The sequence below is a fragment of the Ovis canadensis genome, chromosome 11 (genome assembly GCF_042477335.2).
Source record: "Ovis canadensis isolate MfBH-ARS-UI-01 breed Bighorn chromosome 11, ARS-UI_OviCan_v2, whole genome shotgun sequence".
In the NCBI taxonomy this organism is placed as follows: domain Eukaryota; kingdom Metazoa; phylum Chordata; class Mammalia; order Artiodactyla; family Bovidae; genus Ovis; species Ovis canadensis.
Window position 1 is genome coordinate 39,729,819 of NC_091255.1, and position 24,680 is coordinate 39,754,498.

A 24,680-nucleotide genomic window follows, 5' to 3' on the forward strand; every position below is an offset into this window, starting at 1 on the left:
CTGGTGTCTGTCTGATTTTCTCTGACCAGGAGTTCTTGTTAACGTCTCTTCCTGGTGGTCTCCCTGAGCCCCACAACTCTGTTGGCCTCGCCTCTCTTGGCTGTTCTGACGCGTCCTCCCAGCTCACACTGCAAGACCAGACCGCTCTGCTTGTTCCATCGATCATTCCATTTTCTCCTCCCAACCCTGGTTTCTTCTTTCTTAACTTTCCCAGCAGGAACCACTGATGTGTGGTACAAAGAAAATGTTTACCGCTTTGCAGAGTGTCTGTGGAAGTAGCTCAGTGTGTATTGGGGATTTCGGCAAGGGGAGCCTGACAGTCATCCCCCTTGTCAACCACCAGTGTGTTCTCTGTGTCCACAAGTCTGTTTTTATTTCCTATGGGCTCATTTGTGTCCTCTTTTAGATTCCACATTTAAGTGATAGCATATGGTATTTGTCTTCCCCTGTCTGACTTCACTTAAGTGATAAACTCTAGGTCCATCCATGGTGCTACAAATGTTGTTATTTTCCTCTTTATGGCTGATTGGTATTCCTTTGTATATATGAACCATGTCCTGATCCATCATCTATTGATGGACTTTTAGATTGCTTCCACATCCTGGCTACTGCGGCTAGCCAGGCCGGCAACATCTTACTGTCTGATTCTCAGCTCAGATGCCGCCTTCTCGGTGCAGCTTCTCTCACCATCTGATGTGTTTGCTCCTTCCCCCAGTCACACCCCCCGATTCCACGTTCTTCCTAGCACGTGTTGTTCTCTGAAATCGCTGTGCTCCTTCATCTTCTCCTGTGTCCGTTCCCAGTCCTGGTATGTGAGCTCCGTGGGAGCAGGGATCTCATCTTCCATCACGGCTGCATCCTTAATGCCTCTAATGGGGCCTGCCACGTGAAGGCAGCGCTGAAAATAGATGTGTCACGACCGGATGGCCCGTGAGTATTTTAGGCACAGGAGTTGCCCGACGCATCGAGCCAAGTTGAATCTTTCCTATTCTTTTCTCTTAAAATCTTTATTTAATTTGTTACAGTATTGCTTCTGTTTTATGTTTTGGTATTTTGGCTCCAAGGCATGTGGGATCTTAGTTCCCTGATCAAGGATCAAACCTACACGCCCTGCAATGGAAGGCGGATTCTTAACCACTGGACCACCAGGGAGGTCCCAAATCTCTGCTGTTCTTTACAGAACCAATTTAGGTTGATGGTTCTGAGTTTAAGTGCTGGGATATGACTCTCTGAGCTTGAAGCCCAGCTCTGCTGTTTCCAAATTTTGCCTGACAGAGAGCAAGTCAGTTACCTCTATAAGCCTTGGTTTCTTCACTTGGAAGATGGTAGTAACAGTAAATCCCTACCTAGTAGGGTTGCTTGAGAATTCCGTGAGATCATTCACGTAAATGCTTAGCACGGTGCTTGACTTAAGTACATAGTAAAGAAACAGAAGCTGCTGTTATTATGGCCCTGTCATTGGTCCAGAATCACCACTGAGAACTGCTGAGCCCCAGGGAACAAGTGTGCCTGGATTAGAGGATAGTAGACAGCAGTTCTCAGAGATGGGGCTGTGTGTGAGCGTGTGTGTGTATGTTTGGGAAGCAGAGTGGATATTAGAATGAGACTTTTTGTCTCTGAGTCATCCTACAAATTGTGCTGCTTCTGCCCAAGATAATTTTGGAGAGAACAGTCATCTCAGACAAGTCAGATTGACTGCTTGCAAACCCTGGAACATTCTGTGTCCCCTTCTTTAACTCTTAAGCATCTTTCGGCACTCCAGAATCAGGAGGAGGTGTATTCTAATAGCTTGCCTTTGACCTGGAAAGCCACTGGTCAGGGTGAAGCTTGCTAGGATCTCTTTACCTGGGCACTAATGGTCCCTGGTGGCTCAGGGACCAGGTGGTAAAGATTCCACCTACAATGCAGGAGACAGAGAAGAGGCAGTTTCGATCCCTGGGTGGGGAAGCTCCCCTGGAGAAAGGATTGACTGCCCACTCCAGTATCCTTGCCTGGAGAATTCCATGGACAGAGGAGCCTGGTGGGCTACAGTCCATGGAGTCACGAAGAGTTGGACACAGCTGAGCAACTAACACAGTAGTCCCTGGAATACTTAGTGGTTCTTTCAGCCTGGATCTTTGTCCACCAGCGAATGGTGGCTTTTCTAGACATGTGGGCAGTTGGATCCTTCAAAGTCTCAATATCCTTCTAAGTGAAGTGAGGGTGAGCAGAGGATGGGTAAGAGAGCAAGTAATATCTCAGGAACAGGTTGGCATTAGGGTAAAATTAATCAGCACGGTGCCCTGTGTCTACCAAGCCCTCAGCTTTTCCTTTTGTCTTAGAAAATTTCTTTAGGAATAAGGAAATAATTTGGAATCTGTTGTGGGTTGTAGTCCATTAACTTCTTCTATTCACCTGCCTTTGATTATAGATTATCACTCTCACTTTTGACATGAAGGTATAACCCATTTCTTCCTTCCTTTTTTTCTTTTGGTAGCTTCCTTTTAATTTCTTGATTCTTTTCTTCTCTTAGTTTCTGGACTCTGACAACATCTACACAAGCAAAAACTCACTAATTGAGGTTTTACCCCTTCAACACCGATGCCCTTGAAATCCACGTGCCCACAAGGCCCTCAGTGTCTCCTCCACAGAAAATCCTTTCTTACGAGCATCACTCGGTCCACAGGCACAGACCCTGTCTTATGACTATTACACCATCGGTACAGGACTTGTTTAAATGTTGTCATCATCATTCACTGATCTGTGTAGCCATTAAAAAAAAAACAACCAGGATGAGGCAGTTCTCTCTACGTCTTGATAGGAAATGACATGAACGATATCTCTATGTGAAAAGGGAAACGAAGTGTAGGGTTGGGTAGATCGTGTGCCGACAGTGTGAGGGGGAAGATGTGTCTGTTAAACACAGACACACTCTCACATATATAATTGGACCTTCTGGAATACTTATGGAAGGAGACACAGGAAACTGGCCACTGCCATGATTCTGGGGGCAGGAACCAAGTGGCTGGGGGTTAAGGATGGTCTGCTTTTCTTTCTTTTTTAACCATTTTGGATGTTTCTCTAAAACATGCGTTAAGTAACTTCTTTTGAACGGTGAGGGTGGGAGCAGATTCTCTCTGAAGGTACTGTTCCTGTGCCTTTAATTACATCTCTGGGAACCTGGACCTACTAGCTTCGTAGGACAGCTAGAAAGTGGTGTTTCAGTTTGGACGTATGATTTCTTGGTTGCCTGGTCTCATTTTTACCTGGAAGAATGTCTCATTTCATGCGAAATGGTGGGGTAGCAGGATTATTCCTCGAGTGAAAGGCGTCTAACCAGGAAGTGGTACCTAGGTAGGTAGGCACCCCATTCACGGAAGGTAGACGTCCTCTCTGAAGGCAGGGAGGGGACTGTGACTTGGACCCATCCAGGGTGTCCTGGGCCGGAGAGCAATAATCTCTCAGGTGTCCTGGTCTCTCCTCCTTCTGGAGCCCCAGGAACTCCATCCCATTCTTGGGGTTGATCTGTCTCCTGCGATTTTCCCCTGGAGATACCTGGAGCCTGCTGCTCTCCTGGGGATGTTCAAACCGGATTCCTAAAAATCCACCCTCATCTTGGTTCCTCTCTCACGTCATCCAGTTTCGTGTTTCAGGATTGAGTTATTTTAAACAGATCATTTTGTTCTTAAACAAGCCCCCAGTGGTCCCCAAGTCCTAGAATCCAGCTCCAGGGCCTACCTCTGGCTAATGAGGACCTGTGCAGTCTAGCCTCCACCTCCTCCCTGACTGCTTCCCGTTCACTCACTGAGCTCCAGTCGAGCTGGTCTCCCAGGGATGGATGCTGAGCTGGCCTGGTATCCTACCCCCAGACCTTTGCACCTGCCATTCCTCTGCCTGGAATGTTCTGTCCCAGGCCATCTGGAGGCTTGGCTGACTCTCTCTCCCTTCAGGGTGCTTCCTAAAGGTACCCTCTCTGCGGGGAGGGTCTTTTCTCATCACCGCTCCCTCGCCACAGCTGCCCACGTATTGTCCTGCTTTCTGTTGCCCATACAGCACTCCCAACTCTCGAAACAGTCTCCTTCATAACGTCTGTGTTTCGTATTTGTCTCCGTGCCCTGGGATATAAGCTCCCTGAAAGCAGCGTCTGGTCTCAGTCATCACAGCTGTGGTACCGGGTGGGGAGGCAGTGAGTGATAGCTGAGGGCCTCTGGGTCCTGAGGCAAAGGCTGTGGGATGGGAGGGGTCTGTGTGGGGGTGTAGACCGGAGGACCTAAGGAGATCCTTTGTTCTCACTTTGTTATTCTCAGCGTGTGCTGGGTGGTTTAGGCTTAGGAGGAGCAGGGCTTGTCCACACTTAGTAAGGAGGGAAGATGTATCATTCTGTGATCATAGATTGTTCTGCCTTTGGCCTCCCTCCTCCTCTCTCTTCCTCACTTACCACATAGCATAAAACTTGCCATTTTAACTATTTTAAGGAGTACAATTCAGTGCCATTTAGTGCACGGACAGTATTGTGCAGCTACTACCGTAATCTACTTCCAGAGCATTTCCGTCTCCCCGAAAGGAAACCGCATACTCATCAATTAATCCCCCTCCCCCGCAGCTCCTCAGTTCAGTTCAGTCACTCAGTCGTGTCCGACTCTTTGCAGCCCCATGGACTGCAGCACGCAAGGCCTCCCTGTCCATCACCAACTCCCGGAGTTTACTGAAACTCATGTCCGTTGAGTCGGTGATGCCATCCAACCATCTCATCCTCCATTGTCCCATTCTCCTCCTGCCTTCAATCTCTCCCAGCATCAGGGTCTTTTCAAATGAGTTAGTTCTTCACTTTAAGTGGCCAAAGTATTGGAGTTTCCCCCTCATCTCTTAACCACAAATCTAGCTCCCGTCCCCATGGATTTGTTTACTCTGGAGATCTTATATAAGTAGAACCATACATCATGTGCCCATTTTGTCTGGCGATGCCTTCAGGGTTCATCCACATTGTAGCCTGTGTCAGGACTTCCTTCTCTTTTTACGGCTGTGTAGTAGTTCCTTTGCGTGGATGGACTGCGTTGTGTTTCTTTACTCACCCGTTGATGGACATTGGTGCTGTTTCTACCTTTTGGCTATTGTGCATTGAGCCGCTCTTCACATCATGCATGTTTTTATTCAGCCATCTGTTTCAGAGTATTTTGGGTACATACCCAAGAGTGGAATTGCCGGGCCATATGGTAATTTTGTTTAACTTATTGAAATACTGCCAAACTTTCCCCCAGTGCTGGACTGTTTTACATCTCTTCTGGCAAAGCAAGAAGGTTCCAATTTCTCCACATGCTCACCAATATTTATTTTATGTATCCAAAAATATATATTATTAATATTGTGATAGCCATCCTAGTGGGGGTGAGGTGGTATCTCATTGCAGATTTCATTTGGTCTCCTTAATGACTGATGATGTTGAGCATCTTTTCATGTGCTTATTGGCCATTTTATATCTTCTTTGGAGTCTGTTTTATATTGATGATTACTTTGTTTGCATTGTAATTCTAGGTGAACATTTTCTCTGTCTTGAAAATAAGCTGCCTTGTTTATAAATTAGGGCTAATGTACTTCTTAAGAAAGAGTTTGATTTCTAACTAAAGCATGGCTCAAGTCTTTAGCATAATTTTGAAATCTTCTCTTTTTTTTCCCTGTTGCTATCCTACTAGATTTTAAAATGCAGCACGTAAACCTTAGCCTTATTTTCCGAATTAGCAAATTTTAATTTTCTGAATTTTGACATCTCTGAGTCTAACTCATCTTTGTATCCTCTGAATTTTTAGGTTTTATACATATTTTAAAGTCCATTTGTTTCTTAGCTAACAGAGTATCTAGGCAAGTATTTGACTTCTCACTGTTTTCATATAAGTGGGTGACTGTTGAAGCCATTTTCATTACCACATTCTTTTTTCCTTTTTAGAAAAAATTGCCTTTGACAACACTGGCTCAGTGTCTGATGGAAGGGTCAGCTATCCTGGGAGATGACACACTTCTTGGGTAAGGAGATACCACGCATGGGTTCATGCCAAATCTGGGGAAGTCCTCGTCCTTAACGAGGGGACGAGCACATCTCAGCAAGGCGTTGAGGACACTGAAGCCTGGCTGGGGGCTGGATGGGGAAGAAGGAACGGTGGCCAGTGAGAAATTGAGCCCCCAGGCCCTGGAGTCATAGTGTCTGGGCAGGAGGCAGTTCCCAAGGGGAGAAACAAATATGAAACTGTAGGGACTTCCCTGGTGGTCCAGTGGTTAGGACTCCGTGCTTCCACTGTAGGGGGCGTAGGTTTGATCCCCAGTTGGGGAACCAAGACCCCACATGCCATGAGGTGTGGTCAAAATAAATAAATGGTTGAAGGGCACTCAAAATCCCTCGGGTCCCAGCGGAAGCAAATATGAAATATCTCTTTGTCAGATGTCAGAACTTATAGAATTCCCAGAAGAACAACCCTTGCTGATTTTGAGCTCACAATAAAAACAAACTAAAAATAGAAGCATCATGAGAGAGGGTCAGCAGGCACAGCTGATGGGAGAATCGGACCCTAAGAGCTAAAAATACTAGGATGGCATGAAAGGAAATGGACAGTAATACATTTAAAGTGAAATTTTAAAATTTAATAAACACAAAAAAATTCTTGACAAAAAAAAATCAATACAAGGGGAAAAAAGAAGAGGCAGAATCAAATAAAAACAAATAGAACTTAAAAAAATTCAAATTATATTTCAGTTCAGTTCAGTCACTCAGTCGTGTCCGACTCTTGGCGACTCCATGAATTGCAGCACGCCAGGCCTCCCTGTCCATCACCAACTCCCGGAGTTCACTCAAACTCACGTCCATCGAGTTGGTGATGCCATCCAGCCAACTCATCCTCTGTCGTCCCCTTCTTTTCCTGCCCCCAACCCCTCCCAGCATCAGAGTCTTTTCCAATGAGTCAACTCGATATACTTTAAAAACTTACTTGAGAGAAACTGGACGTTGCACACAGATATGGAAACTGGTGACCTTGAAAACATATCTGGAGTCGCCGCAAGAATGACCAGAATAAAGTACAGTTCCTTTGGGTTTTCCTGTAAGAGTTTATAGAAAATCCTGAATGAGAGTCTTGGCTGACCCAATAGAAGCACTAAGGATACAGGCAACGTTAAGTGGAGAAACTCAAGTGGCAGGTTATGAATATAGAGCATTAACGTGTAGTAGTTGCTCCTGAAGAAGAAAATAGAAGGATAAGTTTATGGTTGAATTTTCCTTTTCTAGATTTGAAGAAAAGCATGAGTCTTCAGATTTAAGGAGCACAAAAAGTCCTGACAGAGAGCCACTAAAAGAAATCCATCACTGGACACGCCACTGTAAAACAACTACACACCATTGACACAAAAGAGAGATTTAAAGTCAAGCAGAGAAAGCTTGTTGTTGTTCAGTCACCAAGTATGTATACAAGGGCACTTAGACTGCTAACTGACTGTTTATGAGCCAAAATAAATGCCAGGAAATAAGGGAGGAATATCTTCAAGTAGTGAGTGAAAAGTGTGAGAAATCTAGATTCAGTGATGTACTAAACTGTCATTCAAGAATAAGGGGGCGGGACTTCCCTGGTGGTCCAGTGGTTAAGAATCCTCCTTGTAATGCAGGGAACAGTGAGTTCCACCCCTGGCTGGGGAACTGAGATCCCACATGGCATGGGCGAGCAAAGCCCGCGTGTTGCAGCTACTGAGCCAGTGTGCGCCACAGCTAAGACCTGACAGCCAAATAAGCAAATATTGTTTAAAAAATCTTAAGGAATAAGAGGAAAATAGGATATCTTCAGGCACAGATTTAGAGGAATTACTATTTGCATGTTCTCACTGAAAAACTAGTTAAGGTTGTGTGAGGTAGATTATGTCCAGAAGAAAAGAATGAAATGCAAATAGCAAGAAAGCATTTTTAAAAAAAAGTATGCTGGGAAAGATTGAGGGCAGGAGGAGAAGGGGGCGACAGAGGATAAGATGATTGGATGGCATCACCAACTCGATGGACATGGGTTTGAGCAAATTCCTGGAGGTAGTGAAGGACGGGGAAGCCTGGAGTGTTCTAGTCCGTGGGGTTGCAGAGTCAGACGTGGCTTAGTGACTGAACAACAGCAACAACAGCGTGAAAGTGCTGGAGAGGATGAAGTCCTTTTCCCTCTTCCCACCCTAGGCTCTTTCACAGGCCCTGCAAATAAAATGGACAGAGGACAGATAAATAAGAGAAAAAGCATACAAGTTTGTCATACACATGGGAGAACTCAATGATGAGTAACTCAAAGGGGTGACTTGAACTTGGGCCTATGTAGCATTTTTAATAAAAGAGCAGTGATTTTTAGAGATGGGACAAGACAAAGAAGAAATGTTAGTCTCTAGGGCAGCAAATTGTGGGAAGGTAAATACATGGGGAACTAGTAGAAGATAAGAGTAAAGTTTGTAATGTGGAGCCCACTGGGGCCGTCTCTGAGCTGCTAAGGGTCTGGAATTCTCTCTGGTGATTAGCATCTGGTAGAGATGGGAGGGGGACCCCTTTACAGATTCATATCCTGCTTTTAGGGCTTCCGTCATAGCTCAGTTGGTAAAGAATCTGCCTGCAGTGCAGGAGACCCCGGCTTGATTCCTGGGTCAGGAAAATCCGCTGGAGAAGGGATAGGCTACCCACTATAGTATTCTTGGACTTCCCTTGTGGCTCAGCTGGTAAAGAATCGGTCTGCAATGGAGGAGACCTGGGTTTGATCGCTGGGTTGGGAAGATCCTCTGGAGAAGGGAAAGGCTACCCACTCCAGTATTCTGGCCTGGAGAATTCCATGGACTATACAGTCCATGGGGTCACAAAGAGTTGGACTCAGCTGAGTGACTTTCACTTTCACTTAAGGCAAACAGGGAAAGAGGAGAGAGCTTTTTTTTTTTTTTTTTTTAAATATTTATTTGGCCTCACCAGGTCTTGGTTGCAGCACACAGGATCTTTCGTTGCAGCATACAGGATCTTAGTTCCCCAACTAGGGATCAAACCCCAGCCCCCTGCATTGGAAGGTGAAGTCTCAACCACTGGACCACCCCAGGGAAGCCCCTCTATATTTCTCTTAGTTCCCCACAGACCCCCTTTTAGCCAAGACGCATAGTAGGTACTCAGCATCCTTTAGAAAATGGACAGTTTCAGAAATGAAACTGCATGGAGCAAGTTTTTCTCAAGAGTGTTTACCTGGCTGGCAGGTGACAGCATTAGGACATGGGTCGCATCTTTCTCTGCAGAGCACTCAGGACGGTTTTCCTCCCCTTCTGTTGCAGGAAGATGCTGAAACTCTGCGGTGAGACAGAGGACAAGCTGGCTCAGGAGCTGATTCATTTCGAACTGCAAGTTGAGAGGGATGTGATCGAGCCGCTGTTCTTGCTGGCCGAGGTCAGAAGTGGGCACGAGGCTGGACCCATGTGGTTGGGGTGGGCGGAGTGGTGGTCCCTGGGGTCCTTTGGCTCCAGCCTCAGGGTTGTTTCTGCCCCTCACCCAGTCTGTGACACAGTGTCTCACCTGGGATCGTTACTACCCAACTGCAGGGGGTTCCCCAGCCTGGGAGCCCTTTGAGCTGAATGCTGCCCCCTTCTCCCACCCATGCCATCCTTGAGGGTGAAACTGCAAGGCTGGTGGCATCACTTCATCCCCCGCAGGGTCTCCGCCCCATCCTCCTCCCTGCCCTCCACCCATCTCCAGCCTTCAGTGAAATGACAGTGGAATCTCAAATAGGACACAAATGAACCTGTCTGTGAAACAGAAACGGACTCCCAGACACAGAGAGCAGACTGGTGGTTGCCCAGGGGGAGGGGATATGGGAGGGGTGATGGGAGGGGTGGCTTGGGAGTTCAGGATTAGCACACAAGCTAGTATATATAGGATGGATAAACAAGGTCCTTCTCTATAGTGAGAGAACTAAATCCAATCTCCTGTGATACACTGTAATGGACAAGAATAGTTTTTAAAGTGTATATATATATGTATATATGTATGTATGTATGTAAGTGAATCACCTTGCTGTAGAGCAGTAATTAACACAACATTGCAAATCAACTGTACTTCAATTAAAACATTTTTTAAAATGAACAGCAGCCCCTATTCATAAGCCCCTATTCTTGGACATGGGGCTCATGTCCCAGAGACTGTGCAACCCCCTTGCTGTCTCTGTTTAGACAGGGCCCTTCTCTGTCTACTTTAAAGGACACTAAAGCAAACTGTCTTTTTAAGAAGAAGCCTTATTTTTTGTTTGTTTTATTATTTTTTTTACTTTATTTTACTTTACAATACTGTATTCATTTTGCCTTACATCAACATGAATCTGCCATGGGTATACACGTGTTCCCAATCCTGAACCCCCCTCCCACCTCCCTCCCCATACCATCTCTCTGCGTCATCCCAGTGCACCAGCCCCAAGCATCCTGTATCCTGCATCGAACCTAGACTGGTGATTCGTTTCTTATATTATACATGTTTCAATGCCATTTGAAGCCTTAATGTGTAGGTGACAATTTTGCCAGCTTCAACCAAGCGAAATTTTATCAAGTAAGAGATAAAATGGTTGGGGGATGTTCTTTGCTGTGAACCTTGGCCCTCTTTGCATCCCCTTTAATTGGGCCTACAAACCTCCCCGGTGCTGGAGATGTTTCCGGCCTACACTGCTTGGCGACCACTAACCGCCTGTGACTGCTGAGCTCTTGAAATGTGTGTAGTGCAGCCAGGTGGCTCTAGTGGTGAAGAACCCCGCCTGCCGATGCAGGAGACACAGGAGGCTCAGGTTCGCTCCCTGGGACGGTGGGAGGATAAATCAGGAGACTGGAATAGATGGATGCACTCTACTATGCACAAAATAGACAACCAACAAAGACCTACTGTCTAGCACAAAGAACTAAATATCTTATAATAACCTATAATGGGACAAACCTATTATACAGCAAAGTGATTCAGCTTTATACATATATATCTATTTTTTTCAAGTTCATCTATAATGGAGACGAACTTGAAAAAATATATATATATATAATTGAATCACTTTGCTGTACACCTGAAACATTGGAAATTCAACTATATTTCAAACTTTAAATTAAAAAAAAAAATCTGTCATTGGACTTCAAATCAACTGTGTTTTCTTTCTTTGTTTGTTTCCTGTACCCACAGGTAGAAATCCCAAATATCCAAAAACAGAGGAAACACTTAGCCAAGCTGGTGCTGGACATGGACTCTTCACGAACGAGGTATGATGGGTTTTCTTTGCTTCCATTTCTGCTTCTTTGAAGAGCAGCGGTCCTAGTTGGAAGGCAGTGGCGTGTGTGTGTGTGTGTGTGTGTGTAGTGTGTGTGTGTTCATCCACTGAGTGTTTCTTACTTCTGCTGTGAGCTGGGCGCTGGAGTATAGGGGCTTTGCTCTTAGACAGGCTGTGGCCTGATTTGGGAGTTGGACGCTGGACAAGAGAACACACATACACAGGCCATTTCAGCAGCCACAAGTCCTTTCAGGAAGACACCACAGTGTAAGTTTGGAAGTGGCTCTGGAGAAGCAGGCCGTGGCATAAATAGTGAAACAGAGACTTTTTTTTTCTGAGAAGATGACACTTGATCTGATAAGAAGGAAGCAGCTATGCAGAGATACTTTGCAAAGCTGTCCATGACACTGGGAACAGCAAAGGCCCCGTGGGTGGAAATAAGGGTGACGTATTCAGGAAACAGAATGAAGGCAGGCATGGTGGGGGTGGAAGGGAAAAAGGGAGGGTGGTAGGAGCAGAGATCACAGAGGAGGTTGGGTGATGTGTAGTGTCTGTGATAAGAGGAGATTTTCTGGGAATTCCACGGTTGTCCAATGGTTAGGACTTGGTGCTTTCAGTGCCAGGACTCCATCCCTAGATGGGAAACTAAGCTCCTGCAAGCCACATGGCTCAGCCAAAAAAAGAAAAGAGGAGAATTTCTGAATCTGGGGACTTGGTCACCTTTTCCTGCTTCCGATGGTGCAGATTTCTCTTCTGTAGTCCCACATTGGGGAGTCACATAAGAAATTAGAAGACGCTTGCTCCTTGGAAGAAAAGCTGTGACAAACCTATACAGCATATTAAAAAGCAGAGACATGACTTTGCTGACAAAGGTCCGTCTCGTCAAAGCTGTGGTTTTTCCAGTAGTCATGTGTGGATGTGAGAGTTGGACTGTGAAGAAAGCTGAGCACCGAAAAATTGATGCTTTTGAACTGTGGTGTTGGAGAAGACTCTTGAGAGTCCCTTGGACTGCAAGGAGATAAAACCAGTCAGTCCTAAAGGAAGTCAACTCTGAACGTTGATTGGAAGGACTGATGCTGAAGCTCCATTACTTTGGCCACCTGATGTGAAGAGCTAATTGGAAAAGACCCTGATGCTGGGAAAGATTGAAAGCAGAAGGAGAAGGGGGCAACAGAGGATGAGATGGTTGGATGGCATCACCACCTCAATGGACATGAACTTGGGCAACCTCCAGGAGATAGTGAGGGACAGGGAAGCCTGGCATGCTGTGGTCCACAGGGTCACAAAGAGTCGGACATGACTGAGCAACTGAACACCACCATGAGATGATTATAGACATGCTGTTGGCTGCACTGTCAGGATGATAGACACTATGCTCCTGGGTTTACAGAGTGATTGCCTCCTCTGAGGACCTGGGTTTTAGCTCTGAGGTCTTTTCTCTGCTTCTGTAAGGAAAACTGGAATTTTCAGCTTCTGCTCAGAGCTGGATGTTAGCATCAAAGCTTGTTCTTGCCTTGTCCACTTCCATTTCTTCATTCAGCTTCCCTAAAGGAGAATTTCTTCTTGGTAACAGACGTGGTCCATCTAATTCTGTCTTATGTTTTTAATGGTGACACCAGAGGTGGCTTGTAGAGTTTGAAACCATAGAGAAGTGTCATCAGGGACTTCTCTTCCAGTATTTAATGAGTCTTTTTATGTCTCCAGCTTATGGTCTCTTGGATATTGGGATTGGTAAGGCAATATCTCAAAATTCTCCAAGCCAGGCTTCAGCAATACGTGAACCATGAACTTCCAGATGTTCAAGCTGGTTTTACAAAAGGCAGAGGAACCAGAGATCAAATTGCCAACATCCGCTGGATCATCGAAAAAGCAAGAGTTCCAGAAAAACATCTATTTCTGCTTTATTGACTATGCCAAAGCCTTTGACTGTTTGGATCACAATAAACTGTGGAAAATTCTGAAAGAGGTGGGAATACCAGACCATCTGACCTGTCTCTTAAGAAACCTGTATGCAGGTCAGGAAGCAACAGTTAGAACTGGACATGGAAAAACAGACTGGTTCCAAATAGGAAAAGGAGTATGTCAAGGCTGTATATTGTCACCCTGCTTATTTAACTTCTATGCAGAGTACATCATGAGAAACGCTGGACTGGAAGAAGCACAAACTGGACTCAAGATTGCCGAGAGAAATATCAGTAACCTCAGATATGCAGATGACACCACCCTTATGGCAGAAAGTGAAGAGGAACTCAAAAGCCTCCTGATGAAAGTGAAAGAGGAGAGTGAAAAAGTTGGCTTAAAGCTCAACATTCAGAAAACGAAGATCATGGCATCACTCATGGTCCCATCACTTCATGGGAAATAGACAGGGAAACAGTGGAAACAGTGTCGGACTTTATTTTTGGGGGCTCCAAAATCACTGCAGATGGTGACTGCAGCCATGAAATTAAAAGACGCTTACTCCTTGGAAGGAAAATTATGACTAACCTAGATAGCATATTTGAAAGCAGAGACATTACTTTGTCAACAAAAGTCTGTCTAGTCAAGGCTATGGTTTTTCAAGTGGTCATGTATGGATGCAAGAGTTGGACTGTGAAGAAAGCTGAGTGCCAAAGAATTGATGCTTTTGAACTGTGGTGTTGGAGAAGACTCTTGAGAGTCCCTTGGACTGCAAGGAGATCCAACCAGTCCATCCTAAAGGAGATCAGTCCTGAGTGCTCATTGGAAGGACTGATGTTGAAGCTGAAACTCTAGTACTTTGGTCACCTCATGTGAAGAGTTGACTCATTGGAAAAGACCCTAATGCTGGGAGGGATTGGGGGCAGGAGGAGAAGGGGACGACAGAGGATGAGATGGCTGGATGACATCACTGACTCGATGGACATGGGTTTGGGTAGACTCTGGGAGTTGGTGATGGACAGGGAGGCCTGAGGTGCTGCAGTTCATGGGGTCACAAAGAGTTGGACACGACTGAGCAACTGAACTGAACTGAACTGAAGGCAGTATCTACCACCCCATGCAAATTTCTGTGCTTTTCACCTTGAACTTAGACCTTTGACAGCCTTTCAGAAGCCAGCTTCCTCAACTTCTTGCCTTTTACTGTAACCCTTCACCCTGAGTCAGCATGAGGACTCTGCCAAGATAGAGCAAAGAGTGAGCCCTGGTTCTGTGCTATGGAAATGTAGACATCACTAGCTGCTCTTGGGGAGCAGGTGGGTTCTCACTGCCCCCACCTCTGCCCCACCCCACTTCTGCATTTGGTCAGTCTGTACTCATTAGGATCTGTTCCTCGCAGCTTCCTCCTCCTAGGCCCTCAGAGAATGGAGGATGCCAGTGGTAGAGGAACAGAGAAGATGGGGCAGATGAAACGACACATGGCCCCCTAACGCAGCTTTCCCCTTTCCTTTCAGAACTTCTTCTGGACTCCCTGTCACCTTGAAGTCATCTTGACTTTGCCTTTTATACCCTTCTCCTGGTCTCTGCAATGTCTTGCCCTTATTTCCAGCCTTTTTCGTTCCTGAGCCTTTCCTGAAGGCTCTTTTGTTTCTCTAAAGGTTTATTTACCTGGCTGCATCAGGTCTTAGCTGCAGCCTGCAGGGTCTTTCCTTGCCTTGGGTCTTCGTTGCAGCACTCTGACATCTCTCTAGTTGCGGTGTGCGGGCCAAGTTGCCCTGCGTCATGTGGGATCGAAGCTCCCCGACCACTGACCACCAGAGAAGTCCCTCCTTAAACCTTGCATTCTATCTTCATCATCCCCAAACCATCAGTTTAGTTCGGTCGCTCAGTCATGTCCGACTCTTTGTGACCCCATGGACTGCAGCACAACAGGCCTCCCTGTCCATCACCAACTCCCAGAGTTTACTCAAACTTTTGTCCATTGTGTCGATGATGCCATCCAACCATCTCATCCTCTGTCATCCCCTTCTCCTCCTGCCTTCAATCTTTCCCAGCATCAGGGTCTTTTCCAATGAGTCAGTTCTTTGCATCATGTGGCCAAAATATTGCAGTTTCAGCTTCAGCATCAGTCCTTCCAATGAATATTCAAGACTGATTTCCTTTAGGATGGACTGGTTGGATCTCCTTGCAGTCCAAGGGGCTCTGAAGAGTCTTCTCCAACACCACAGTTCAAAAGCATCAATTCTTAGGCGCTCAGCTTTCTTTCAATCATAGTGATAGCATCTTTCCCAGAGAATGGTGGGTCACCTCAGCTCTCTTAGTGGGAAGAAATGAACTTTCTCCTCTTCCAGCTTCAAAGCTCAAACTCTTCTTGGGCAAGAGTCCTTATTTCTCCCCTTAACAGAGCAGGACGCGTGTCGAGTTTTTTTTATAGAGCCTTTGGCTGAGAATATCATCATTCCTTGAAATGTATGGTTTTTTAAAAATATTTCGAGGTTATTGGAGTGCAGATGTTTCCAGTGTTAGTTTCAGGTGCACAGCGGAGTGATTCGGTTATGCATGTACATATCTTCATTCTGTTTCAGATTCTTTTCTCATGTAGGTTATCACAGAGTAGTGAGTGGAGTTCCCTGCAGGTCCTTGTTGGTCATCTGTCTTATGTATAGTAGTGTGTGTCTGTTCATCCTGAGCTCCTGATTTATGACCTGCCCCACGTTTCCCCTTTGGTAACCATAAGTTTGTTTTTAATATCTGTTAAGTCTGTTTCTGTCTTGTACGTAAGTTCACTTGCATCTTTCTTTAAAATTCCATCGATTTAGTTGCTCAGTTGTGTCCGACTCTTTGCGACCCCATGGACTGCAGCATGCCCAGCCTCCCTGTTTTTTTAAGATTAGATTCCACATATGAGTGATATCACATGATATTTGCCTCTGTCTGACTTACTTCACTTGGAATGATAGTCTCTAGGTTCATCTATGTTGCTGCAAATGGCGTTATTTCATTGCATTTTATGGCTGAGTCACATTCCATGTATATATGTACCATATCTTCTCTATCTGTTCCTCTGTCGATTGACATTTATGTTGCTTCCATGTCCTGGCTTTTGTGAAATAGTGCTGCTGTGAACAGTAGGGTGCATGTCTCCTTTGCGGTTATGGTTTTCTTTGGACATGTGCTTAGGAGTGGCAGTGCTGGATCATATGGTTGTTTTAAATTTTTTAAGAAGCCTCCATGCTGTTCCCCTTGGTGGCTGTACCAACTTACATTCCCACCCATAGTGCAGAAGGGTTCCCTTCTCTTCATACCCTCTCCAGCATCTATTGTTCATCGAGATTCATGATTAGTGGTGCTTCTCCTAACAAACTGCTACCTGTACAAAAGGTTTCCTAGTTTTCCTTGATTATTATGCTATTCAGTTTCCACAAAGGGACTATTTGCGGGTATTTGTAATGTCAGAATAGATAACTTATCCATTACAAGTTCCCTATTAAAATTCCCTATAAAGGGAGGGGAAAGGTGTATGCTTTTAAAGTACCACGACAGAATTATGGGGAAAAATAATGTCTTCATTTTAATATACAAATATTAAATGTAATTTAGGGTTTAAGAAAAGACCTAATCCAGATCTATAATACCCTAAAAATCAGTTTCATATTTATGGCCACAGTATTTTTTACGCTTATTTATTGGTTACTTTCCTTTTTTCAGGCAGGATGAGTCAGATGGTGGTTGTAGGTCTGTCCCATAATCTATTATGGAAGTAAATTCATTATCTGAGATCCAAATTACATCCATGACATTCCATATTTTATTTGGCTGTGGCTATGGCAGAAAGTGAAGAGGAACTAAAAAGCCTCTTGATGAAAGTGAAAGAGGAGAGTGAAAAAGTTGGCTTAAAGCTCAACATTCAGAAAACTAAAATCATGGCATCTGGTCCCATCACTTCATGGCAAATAGATGGGGAAACAGTGGCTGACTTTATTTTGGGGGGCTCCAAAATCACTGCAGATGGTGATTGCAGCCATGAAATTAAAAGACACTTACTCCTTGGAAGGAAAGTTATGACCAACCTAGATTTGGGAAGAATTGATGCTTTTGAACTATGGTGTTGGAGAAGACCCTTGAGAGTCCCTTGGACTGTAAGGAGATCCAACCAGTCCATTCTAAAGGAGATCAGTCCTGGGTGTTCATTGGAAGGACTGATGTTGAAGCTGAAACTCCAATACTTTGGCCACCTCATGAGAAGAGTTGACTCATTGGAAAAGACCCTGATGCTGGGAGGGATTGGGGGCAGGAGGAGAAGGGGACGACAGAGAATGAGATGGCTGGATGGCATCACTGACTTGATGGACATGAGTTTGAGTGAACTCCGGGAGTTGGTGATGGACAGGGAGGCCTGGCGTGCTGTGATTCATGGGGTCACGAAAAGTTGGACACGACTGAGCAACTGAACGGAACTGGAGATATTAATTAAATAGATCATTTCTGTTGGACTTCCCTGGTGGTACAGTGGATAAGAATCCCCCTGCCAGTGCAGGGGGCATGGGCTTGATCCTTGGACCTGGAAGATCCCACTTGCCACACAGCAACCAAGCCCTTGGGCAGCTTCTGAGCCCATGTGCTCCACCTGCTGGAGAAGCCATCACCGAGGAGAAGCCTGTCGACAGCGAAGAGAAGCCCTCACTTGCCGCAACTAGAGAAGGCCCACGTACAGCAGTGAAGACCGAGCACAGCCAGAACTTTAATTAGTTAATTAGTTTTAAAAACAAAAATAATAAATACATCATTTCTGTAGGGCAAGCCATTATAAGAAAGAATTGCCCAGGCATTTTTACTAATCCTTACCTGTTAGCTTAGAGGTTTTTTTTTTTTTTTTTTTACATTTTGGAATAGAATATTAGAAAACTATTTCTAATTTTTCCTGAATTCTTATTATGAGTAAGGAATCTTTCTCAGGACACATGTGACCATCACTGTAGCTTCAAGCCAGCTTGATGTCCCAAAGCCTTTCAAAGTAATTCTCCCATGGGTGTACTTTTTTAAGTGACAGAAGATTCTTCATTTTGCTACTTTTTGGTAATAGCAAAGAGAACTGATTTCCTCTTTTTTGGTATTGTGATACAGCTCCACTCTCTTAATTTTTTTCTTGCACATAACACAATAAGAAAGAATTGTGCAGAGAAAACAGTTAGTCTATTATTGATTTTCAAAATAAGGGTAAGGCTATACTTTTTGCCTCCACATTCGGTGAATGGTCCAGGAGCCAGATGGAGCCGGCAAGGCTCTCTGGTTTGTCCCGTCCACCCCAGGCCCACATGGTATTTAGAAGACACAGTTTAATCTGAGGCCACATTTCATCTGATGAGGTCACTTGACAGTCCCCAGCTTGTCCATGAAAACATCCAGCTCCCCAAGGCCCAGGCTCCTGCTTGGGCCCCATCAGCACCCTCACCCCCAGTGACTCCCTCCCGACTTCCCAAGATGGTAGCCAGGCTTCAGCTGCCTTTTCCACCCTGATGACTCGATTGTTTTCCTTAGAGCTGAGAACCAGCTTCTATCTCGTGTCCCTGTTTCAAGGGGGAAATAAAGGATTCAGTGGGTGAGTTTTTAAGATAATGACCCATTTGACTTATTTTTCCCACTTGCTGGGCCCCATAGACTGTTGAGTTTACTGCCTGAGTAAGAGAGGTCCCACTGCTATTCCCTGCTGTAGCTACTAGCATCTTAGTGTAATTAGAACCTTCTGTCAGGGCCTGCTTTTGGTAATTCTTTGATAATAACTTGCAACCGTCAATAGCTTTTTAAATTTATTTTTTAATTGGAGGAGCAACCAGAAATGTTTGTGCTTCCCCTTGAAAGTTTCCCAAGGGGCCTCCTTAGAAGGCCAGTATTCTCTGCCCGGAGATAATTGTTTAATATACATGAGGTATCAAAATGTTGATCCAAGGCTGCTTAGTGCTTCCTAGTGGAGAGTTTGACTTTTACATCTGTCTTCATCGTACCCATTTATCCTCTCACTTAACATCCATGGTTGACTTTGACCAAGTAGATGAAGGTTTCCCAACTCAATGCCCGCAGGGTGGGCAGGGAACTAAAAGGAGCGGCCTGGACCGTGCTTCAGGGAAAGCAGCAGTGATGTCATTCGGCCTTAGGGTTCGGGAGACAGTAGGGAAGTTGTCGTAAATTGGAGAACACTTGCCCTGTCTGAAGGGGCCACTGTCCTCAGCCTCTCTCAGTCCTGCCGTGTGGACACCGGGGCCCCCTTTCTCCTGGTCTGGTACCAGATACCTTTTCCTGATCTCTTCTTGGCAGTGAGGCTGTGTCATTCCCTGGGTGATACCCGTAACCAGCTCTTTCCCTGCCTCCCACAGTGTCCCCAGCGTTTTCTCTACCTGTCTCACATGCATGCGTGCGTGCATGCTCAGTCATATCCAACTCTTTGTGACCCCATGAACTGCAGCCTGCCAGGCTCCTCTGTCCATGGGGTTTCCCAGGGAGGAATACTGGAGTGGATTGCCGTTTCCTTCTCAAGTGATCTTCCCAACCTAGGGATTGAACCCATGCCTCCTGCATTGGCAGGTGGATTCTTTACCACTGAGTCACTTGGGAAGCCCTGTCAGGGTTGATAAGGCATCAGATTCCACACGCTACATGGAAAATGTTCTTTGCCAAAAGTTATCATTGAGTCCAATTCACTGTGCATTTTCCCTTTCTAATCCCAGAGTGTTTGCTTTCACTGCCATTCTAACTTGTCACTAAAAAAAAAAAGAAAAAGCTCAGTCATGTCAGACTCTGCAACCCCATGGACTGTAACCTACCAGGCTCCTCCGACCATGGGATTTTCTGGGCAAGAATACTGGAGTGGACTGCCATTTCCTTTTCCAGGAGATCTTCCCCACCCAGGGATCAAACCCAGGTCTCCCGCATTGTAGACAGACAGTTTACCGTCTGAGCCACCAGGGAAGTCACTAACAGACGCTGAAATTACGAAGGTACACAGGGAAAAAGCCTGGAGCCTCGTGCATCAGTGGCAAAGGGATGGGCGCCCTAAAGAGCTAAGGGTGTGTGTTTTTGACTACTTTGTATGTCCACAAACTCCAATTTGTAAGGCTCATCAACTTAGATGTAGAATGTCTGAACATGCTAAAAGAAAAAAACACCCACACTGTACCGAAATTCAACTCATATTTATGCCTAATCCGACTAGAATCTAAGTTCCTCGAAGGCAGGGACCAAGTTCTATTCACACCTCTCCTCTCTTTCTCCTGTTTTCTCATCAGGTGGCAGCAGACATCCAAGTCTTCGGGTTTGTCCAGCAGCTCACAGCCTGCGGGTGCGAAAGCCGATGCCCTCAGGGAGGAGATGGAGGAGGCTGCCAACAGAGTGGAGATTTGCAGGGTATCCCCTTTCTGTGCTCCTCTCCACTGAGAAAAATGGGAGGCCCTCAGGGAGCATCCTTTTGTTTGCTGGAGGTCTATGAAAACCCTAATAGCCTCTAGTTGAGTCTGTGTCCCCAAGCTTGTCAGCTGGCATGTCTAAAGAGCCCAGGATGAACCCTAAGAGCTGGGGCTTTCAGTGTTCATCATTCATTCATTCATATTTAAAAAAAAATTCCTGGCCCGATAATTTCAACATTCTTGACACCTCTGACTCTGGTTCTGATGCTTGTTCAGTTTCTTCAAACTATGGTTTTGCCTTTTAGTATGCCTTGCAATTTTTGTCAAAAGGTGGACATGAAGGATTGGGTAAAGGGACCTGTGTGCACAGGCGTTTGGTGATGTGGGGGTCAGGCGTGGGAGCGGGGGAAGCCCCTGTCGCCCTGGGACTGGGTGTGTCTCGTGGGTACGCCTGCGACCCTGCACCGTGAACTTCAGGGCTTCTCTGTTGCTGTCTTTCGGTCTGTTTCCAGCTTCTCAGTTTTTGTGTTTGGTAGGACAGGATGGCTAGAGGATGCTGGAGCTGATTAATTCTCTTTCTCAATATGAGGCAGGCTAGAGTCTGCTAAAAGCAAATGTTTAGAAGGGCTCTGATATAACCCCAGCAGGCTGTTGTTGCTCAGTTGCTAAGTCATGTCTGACTCTTCACAACCCCATAGACTGCAGCACACCAGGCTCCTCTGTCCTTCACTGTCTCCTGGAGTTTGCTCAGATTCATGTCAATTGAGTTGATGATGCCGTCTCCAACCATCTCATCCTGTGCCGACCCCTTCCCCTGTTGGCTTCAATCTTTCCCAGCATCAGGGCCTTTTCCAGTGAGTTGGCTCTTCACATCAGGTGGCCAAAGTATTGGAGATTCAGCATCAGTCCTTCCAATGACTGTTCACAGTTGATTTCCTTTGAGGTTGACTGGTTTGATCTCCTTGCCGTCCAAGGGACTCTCAAGAGTCTTCTGCAGCACCACAATTCAAAAGCATCCCAGCAGGTTCTACTGGGATAAAATAATTTATCCTTGAAGTTTCCTGGCAGTCCAGTGGTTAGGACTTGACACTTTCACTGTTGTGGGCCCTTGTTCAATCCCTGGTTGGTGAACTAAGGTCCTACAAGCAGCGTGGCACAGCCAGGAATAAAAGAAAAATTCTCCTAAGGTTAGGTCTTGTTAAGAGTAGAATGTTCCAGTGCATTTCAAAATGGCAATCTTTTCCCTTCCCCTTGGGAAAAATGAGAGAGGACTTTTCTCTGCTGTTCATTATAAGAACTTGGTAGTATTCAGGAGGAAAAACTCAGCAGAAGAGTAGGGGCTCCCTACACTTCATTTAAATATTAAATTATATTGATAATGTTTATGAATAAAATATTTAATATTAAATTATAAATGTTTTATTTAGACAAATGAAAATTTGGTGTAGAGTTTCCGCTTTCATTTCTCACTTGTGTGGCTTACTTGGAATCTCTATTGTTAACGTTATAAGACGGTGATGTGATTGTACCTTCAGAAAATCCCTTTGTGTTCCTGAGGGCATACTCCGTTGGGCTGGCTTTACGGAGATTGTCTGCTGACTGGTTGAAGGTGATTTGATGTGGCATCAGTAGACATGAGTTTGAGCAAGCTCTGGGAGTTGGTGATGGACAGTGGCATGCTGCAGTTCATGGGATTGCAAAGAGTGGGACACAACTGAGCGACTGCACTGAACTGAACTGATGTGGCATTTAGTCCTTCCCAAGGCTACCTTCCTTACCTCTGTCTACCGAGTTGTTTTTTTTTTTTTTATCACCCCACCCTTTGTCTTTCCCTGACTTGAACTATCTCCCTTCACACTTGTCAGGCTGGTGATAGATGCTTCAAGGCTGCTGGGGCCATGCAGGCGAGGTTGAGTTCCGATAAAACCACTTTCTCTAGCACCTTTGACAGCATCAGCAGCCTCCCGGAGGCTGGTTGTAAAGGATGCTGAAGTGGAGGGGACCTGAGGTGGGTGGTCCTAGAGCCCATTTTATTCTTTGGGAAAAATACCTTGAACTTTTGGTAGCTAGTCATGTGAACTTGGTGTCTTGGTTCTATCATCTTGTATGCAAGAACGCTTTAAGGATGTTTGCCTATTGAGGATACTGGAAAAGGAAACAGATCACTCCTCCCATTCCCCTGCTCACAGAGGACAGTTTGATCAACAGCTGGAGGGGCTGCTGAGGTTATCGGGGTCTGTGCAGAATGCTTGAGATTCCCTGTATATCAGACTCTTCCTGAATTATGCAGTTGTCTGCTGTGATCCTTCAGCATTCGAGTCAGCTTTCCTGTGCTTTTTTCCCCTTTTTTATTGAGATATAGTCGACATACAATGCCATGTTTGTATCTGGTGTGGTGCATGATGACTTGATATTTGCATAGATTATGAAATGATCACCATGATGGATCTAGTAGCCGTCTGTCCCCATGCAAAGTTATTGCAGTATAATTGACTGTCTTCCTTATGCTGTATGTTACATCCCTGTTGCTCAATTATTAAGTAAACTGAAGGTTTGTGCCTCTTAATCCCCCTCATCTATTTTTCCCATCCCCCCATCCCATCCCCTTGCGACGACTACTGTTCTATAAATCTATGAGTGTGTTTTTGTTTTGCTTTGTGTTTTAGATTGCATATATGAAATCATGAGGTATTTGTCTTTCTCTGACTTATTTCACTTAGCATAATACCCTCTAGGTCCATCCGTTGTTACACATGGCAAGATTTTATTTTATTTTTTTATGATTGCGTAGTATTCCATTGTCTGTACACTACAACTTCTTTATCTGTTCATCTGACAGTGGACACTTGGGTTGCTTCCATATCTTGGCAATTGGAAATAGCGCTGCTATAAGCATTGGGGTGATGTTTTCCTATTTACTCCAACCTGAACGTGATAGACACTTTTTATCTTAACTCAGCACCTCTTCTGAAGCTCTGCCTCAAAGGCTACCAAGCAGGGAGGGATGTCAGAGATCACATGACTTGTACAAACATGTTCAGAGAATGTGACATGCTCAAAGATATGGTTAGTGTGACAGAGTCTCCCTCCACTTGAATGCGCTTCTACTGCACTGTGCTGGGGGTGTTTCAGTGAAACTGACCACTATCCTCCTCGGAGGGAACATGATCCAGACATAGCATTCAGCCACTGTTCTCAGCCCCTCGGGGAGCTGAGTGGTGAAGGGCTTTTCACACTGAGATTCATGTATGATATTGGATGAGTCCAGGTTTTTTTTTTTTGCCAGGTTTGGAATCAGCAGTCCATCCCCTGCCTACCTGTCTTAACCAGCTTCCCTTGACTTGATGTGTTTGCCTCTCTTTTCCTGATGATCAACCAATCAGAACTGAGATGAAGGGAGCAAGGCAGTAGTATCATCGGGGGATGAAGTCGCAGGGGAAGGCAAGCAGAAACACAGTGTGTCCCTGGTGGGGCTGCTGCAGACAGCAGGGCGCGCCACAGAGATGCAGGGAAGCAATTTGTGCATCATTCCCCTGCATCAGCTTTCCTAACTCTCCACGTGGCCCACGTTAAAAGCCCTAGGAAAACACTGGCATAGGTGTTCTTTCCCCACTTAGTCATCCTTTAGAGCCGTGGTTGGGAAATGGAATGTCCACAGGCAAAGTTTGTAATCTGCCTAGTATTATGAAAAATGAGGTTAAACCATGGTTACAGTTCTTTCCTCTGATGTGTGGATTCCTACTCTGTATCCTTCTGTGTTTTGCCCCCACAGGACCAGCTGTCAGCTGACATGTACAGTTTTGTGGCCAAAGAAATCGACTATGCAAACTACTTTCAGACGGTAAGCATCCAGAAAGGTGAGGCTGCTTGGAGTCTGTTAGCAGGTGTCACAGTGGGGATGGGAAGGAACGTGGTCCTCGAATCAAGGATCTGTCAAGCATGTCCTGAGAACAGGTGGGGCTTTGACTATCCTACCTGTGAATAAATCCTGCCTTCTAGTCGCCTTTATATGGATTTCTCCAAAACCCCGAGAATAAAATTCAGCCTCACCCATGAAGATGTTTGTACCTCTGTGATCTATGGCAGTGGTTCTCAACCAGGGGTGATTCTGTCATCTCCCAGCAGATGACTGGCTGTGTCTGGA

The 24,680-nt window shown here is 45.4% G+C and overlaps 1 protein-coding gene across 3 annotated transcripts in view; it reads left to right on the forward strand.

Annotated features, from left to right (window-relative positions):
* ARHGAP44 (Rho GTPase activating protein 44) overlaps positions 1–24,680 on the forward strand; it is a 116,878-nt gene that overhangs the window by 66,767 nt on the left and 25,431 nt on the right. For 2 of the 3 annotated variants that reach the window (XM_069542909.1, XM_069542911.1), the window contains exons 4-8: positions 5,921–5,997; positions 9,286–9,397; positions 11,159–11,235; positions 20,420–20,537; positions 24,309–24,377. In XM_069542909.1, coding sequence (XP_069399010.1) covers positions 5,921–5,997; positions 9,286–9,397; positions 11,159–11,235; positions 20,420–20,537; positions 24,309–24,377 — 453 coding nt within the window. Of the gene's footprint in view, positions 1–5,920; positions 5,998–7,249; positions 7,421–9,285; positions 9,398–11,158; positions 11,236–20,419; positions 20,538–24,308; positions 24,378–24,680 lie in introns of all 3 variants that reach the window. The other variant, XM_069542912.1, reaches the window with a different exon arrangement.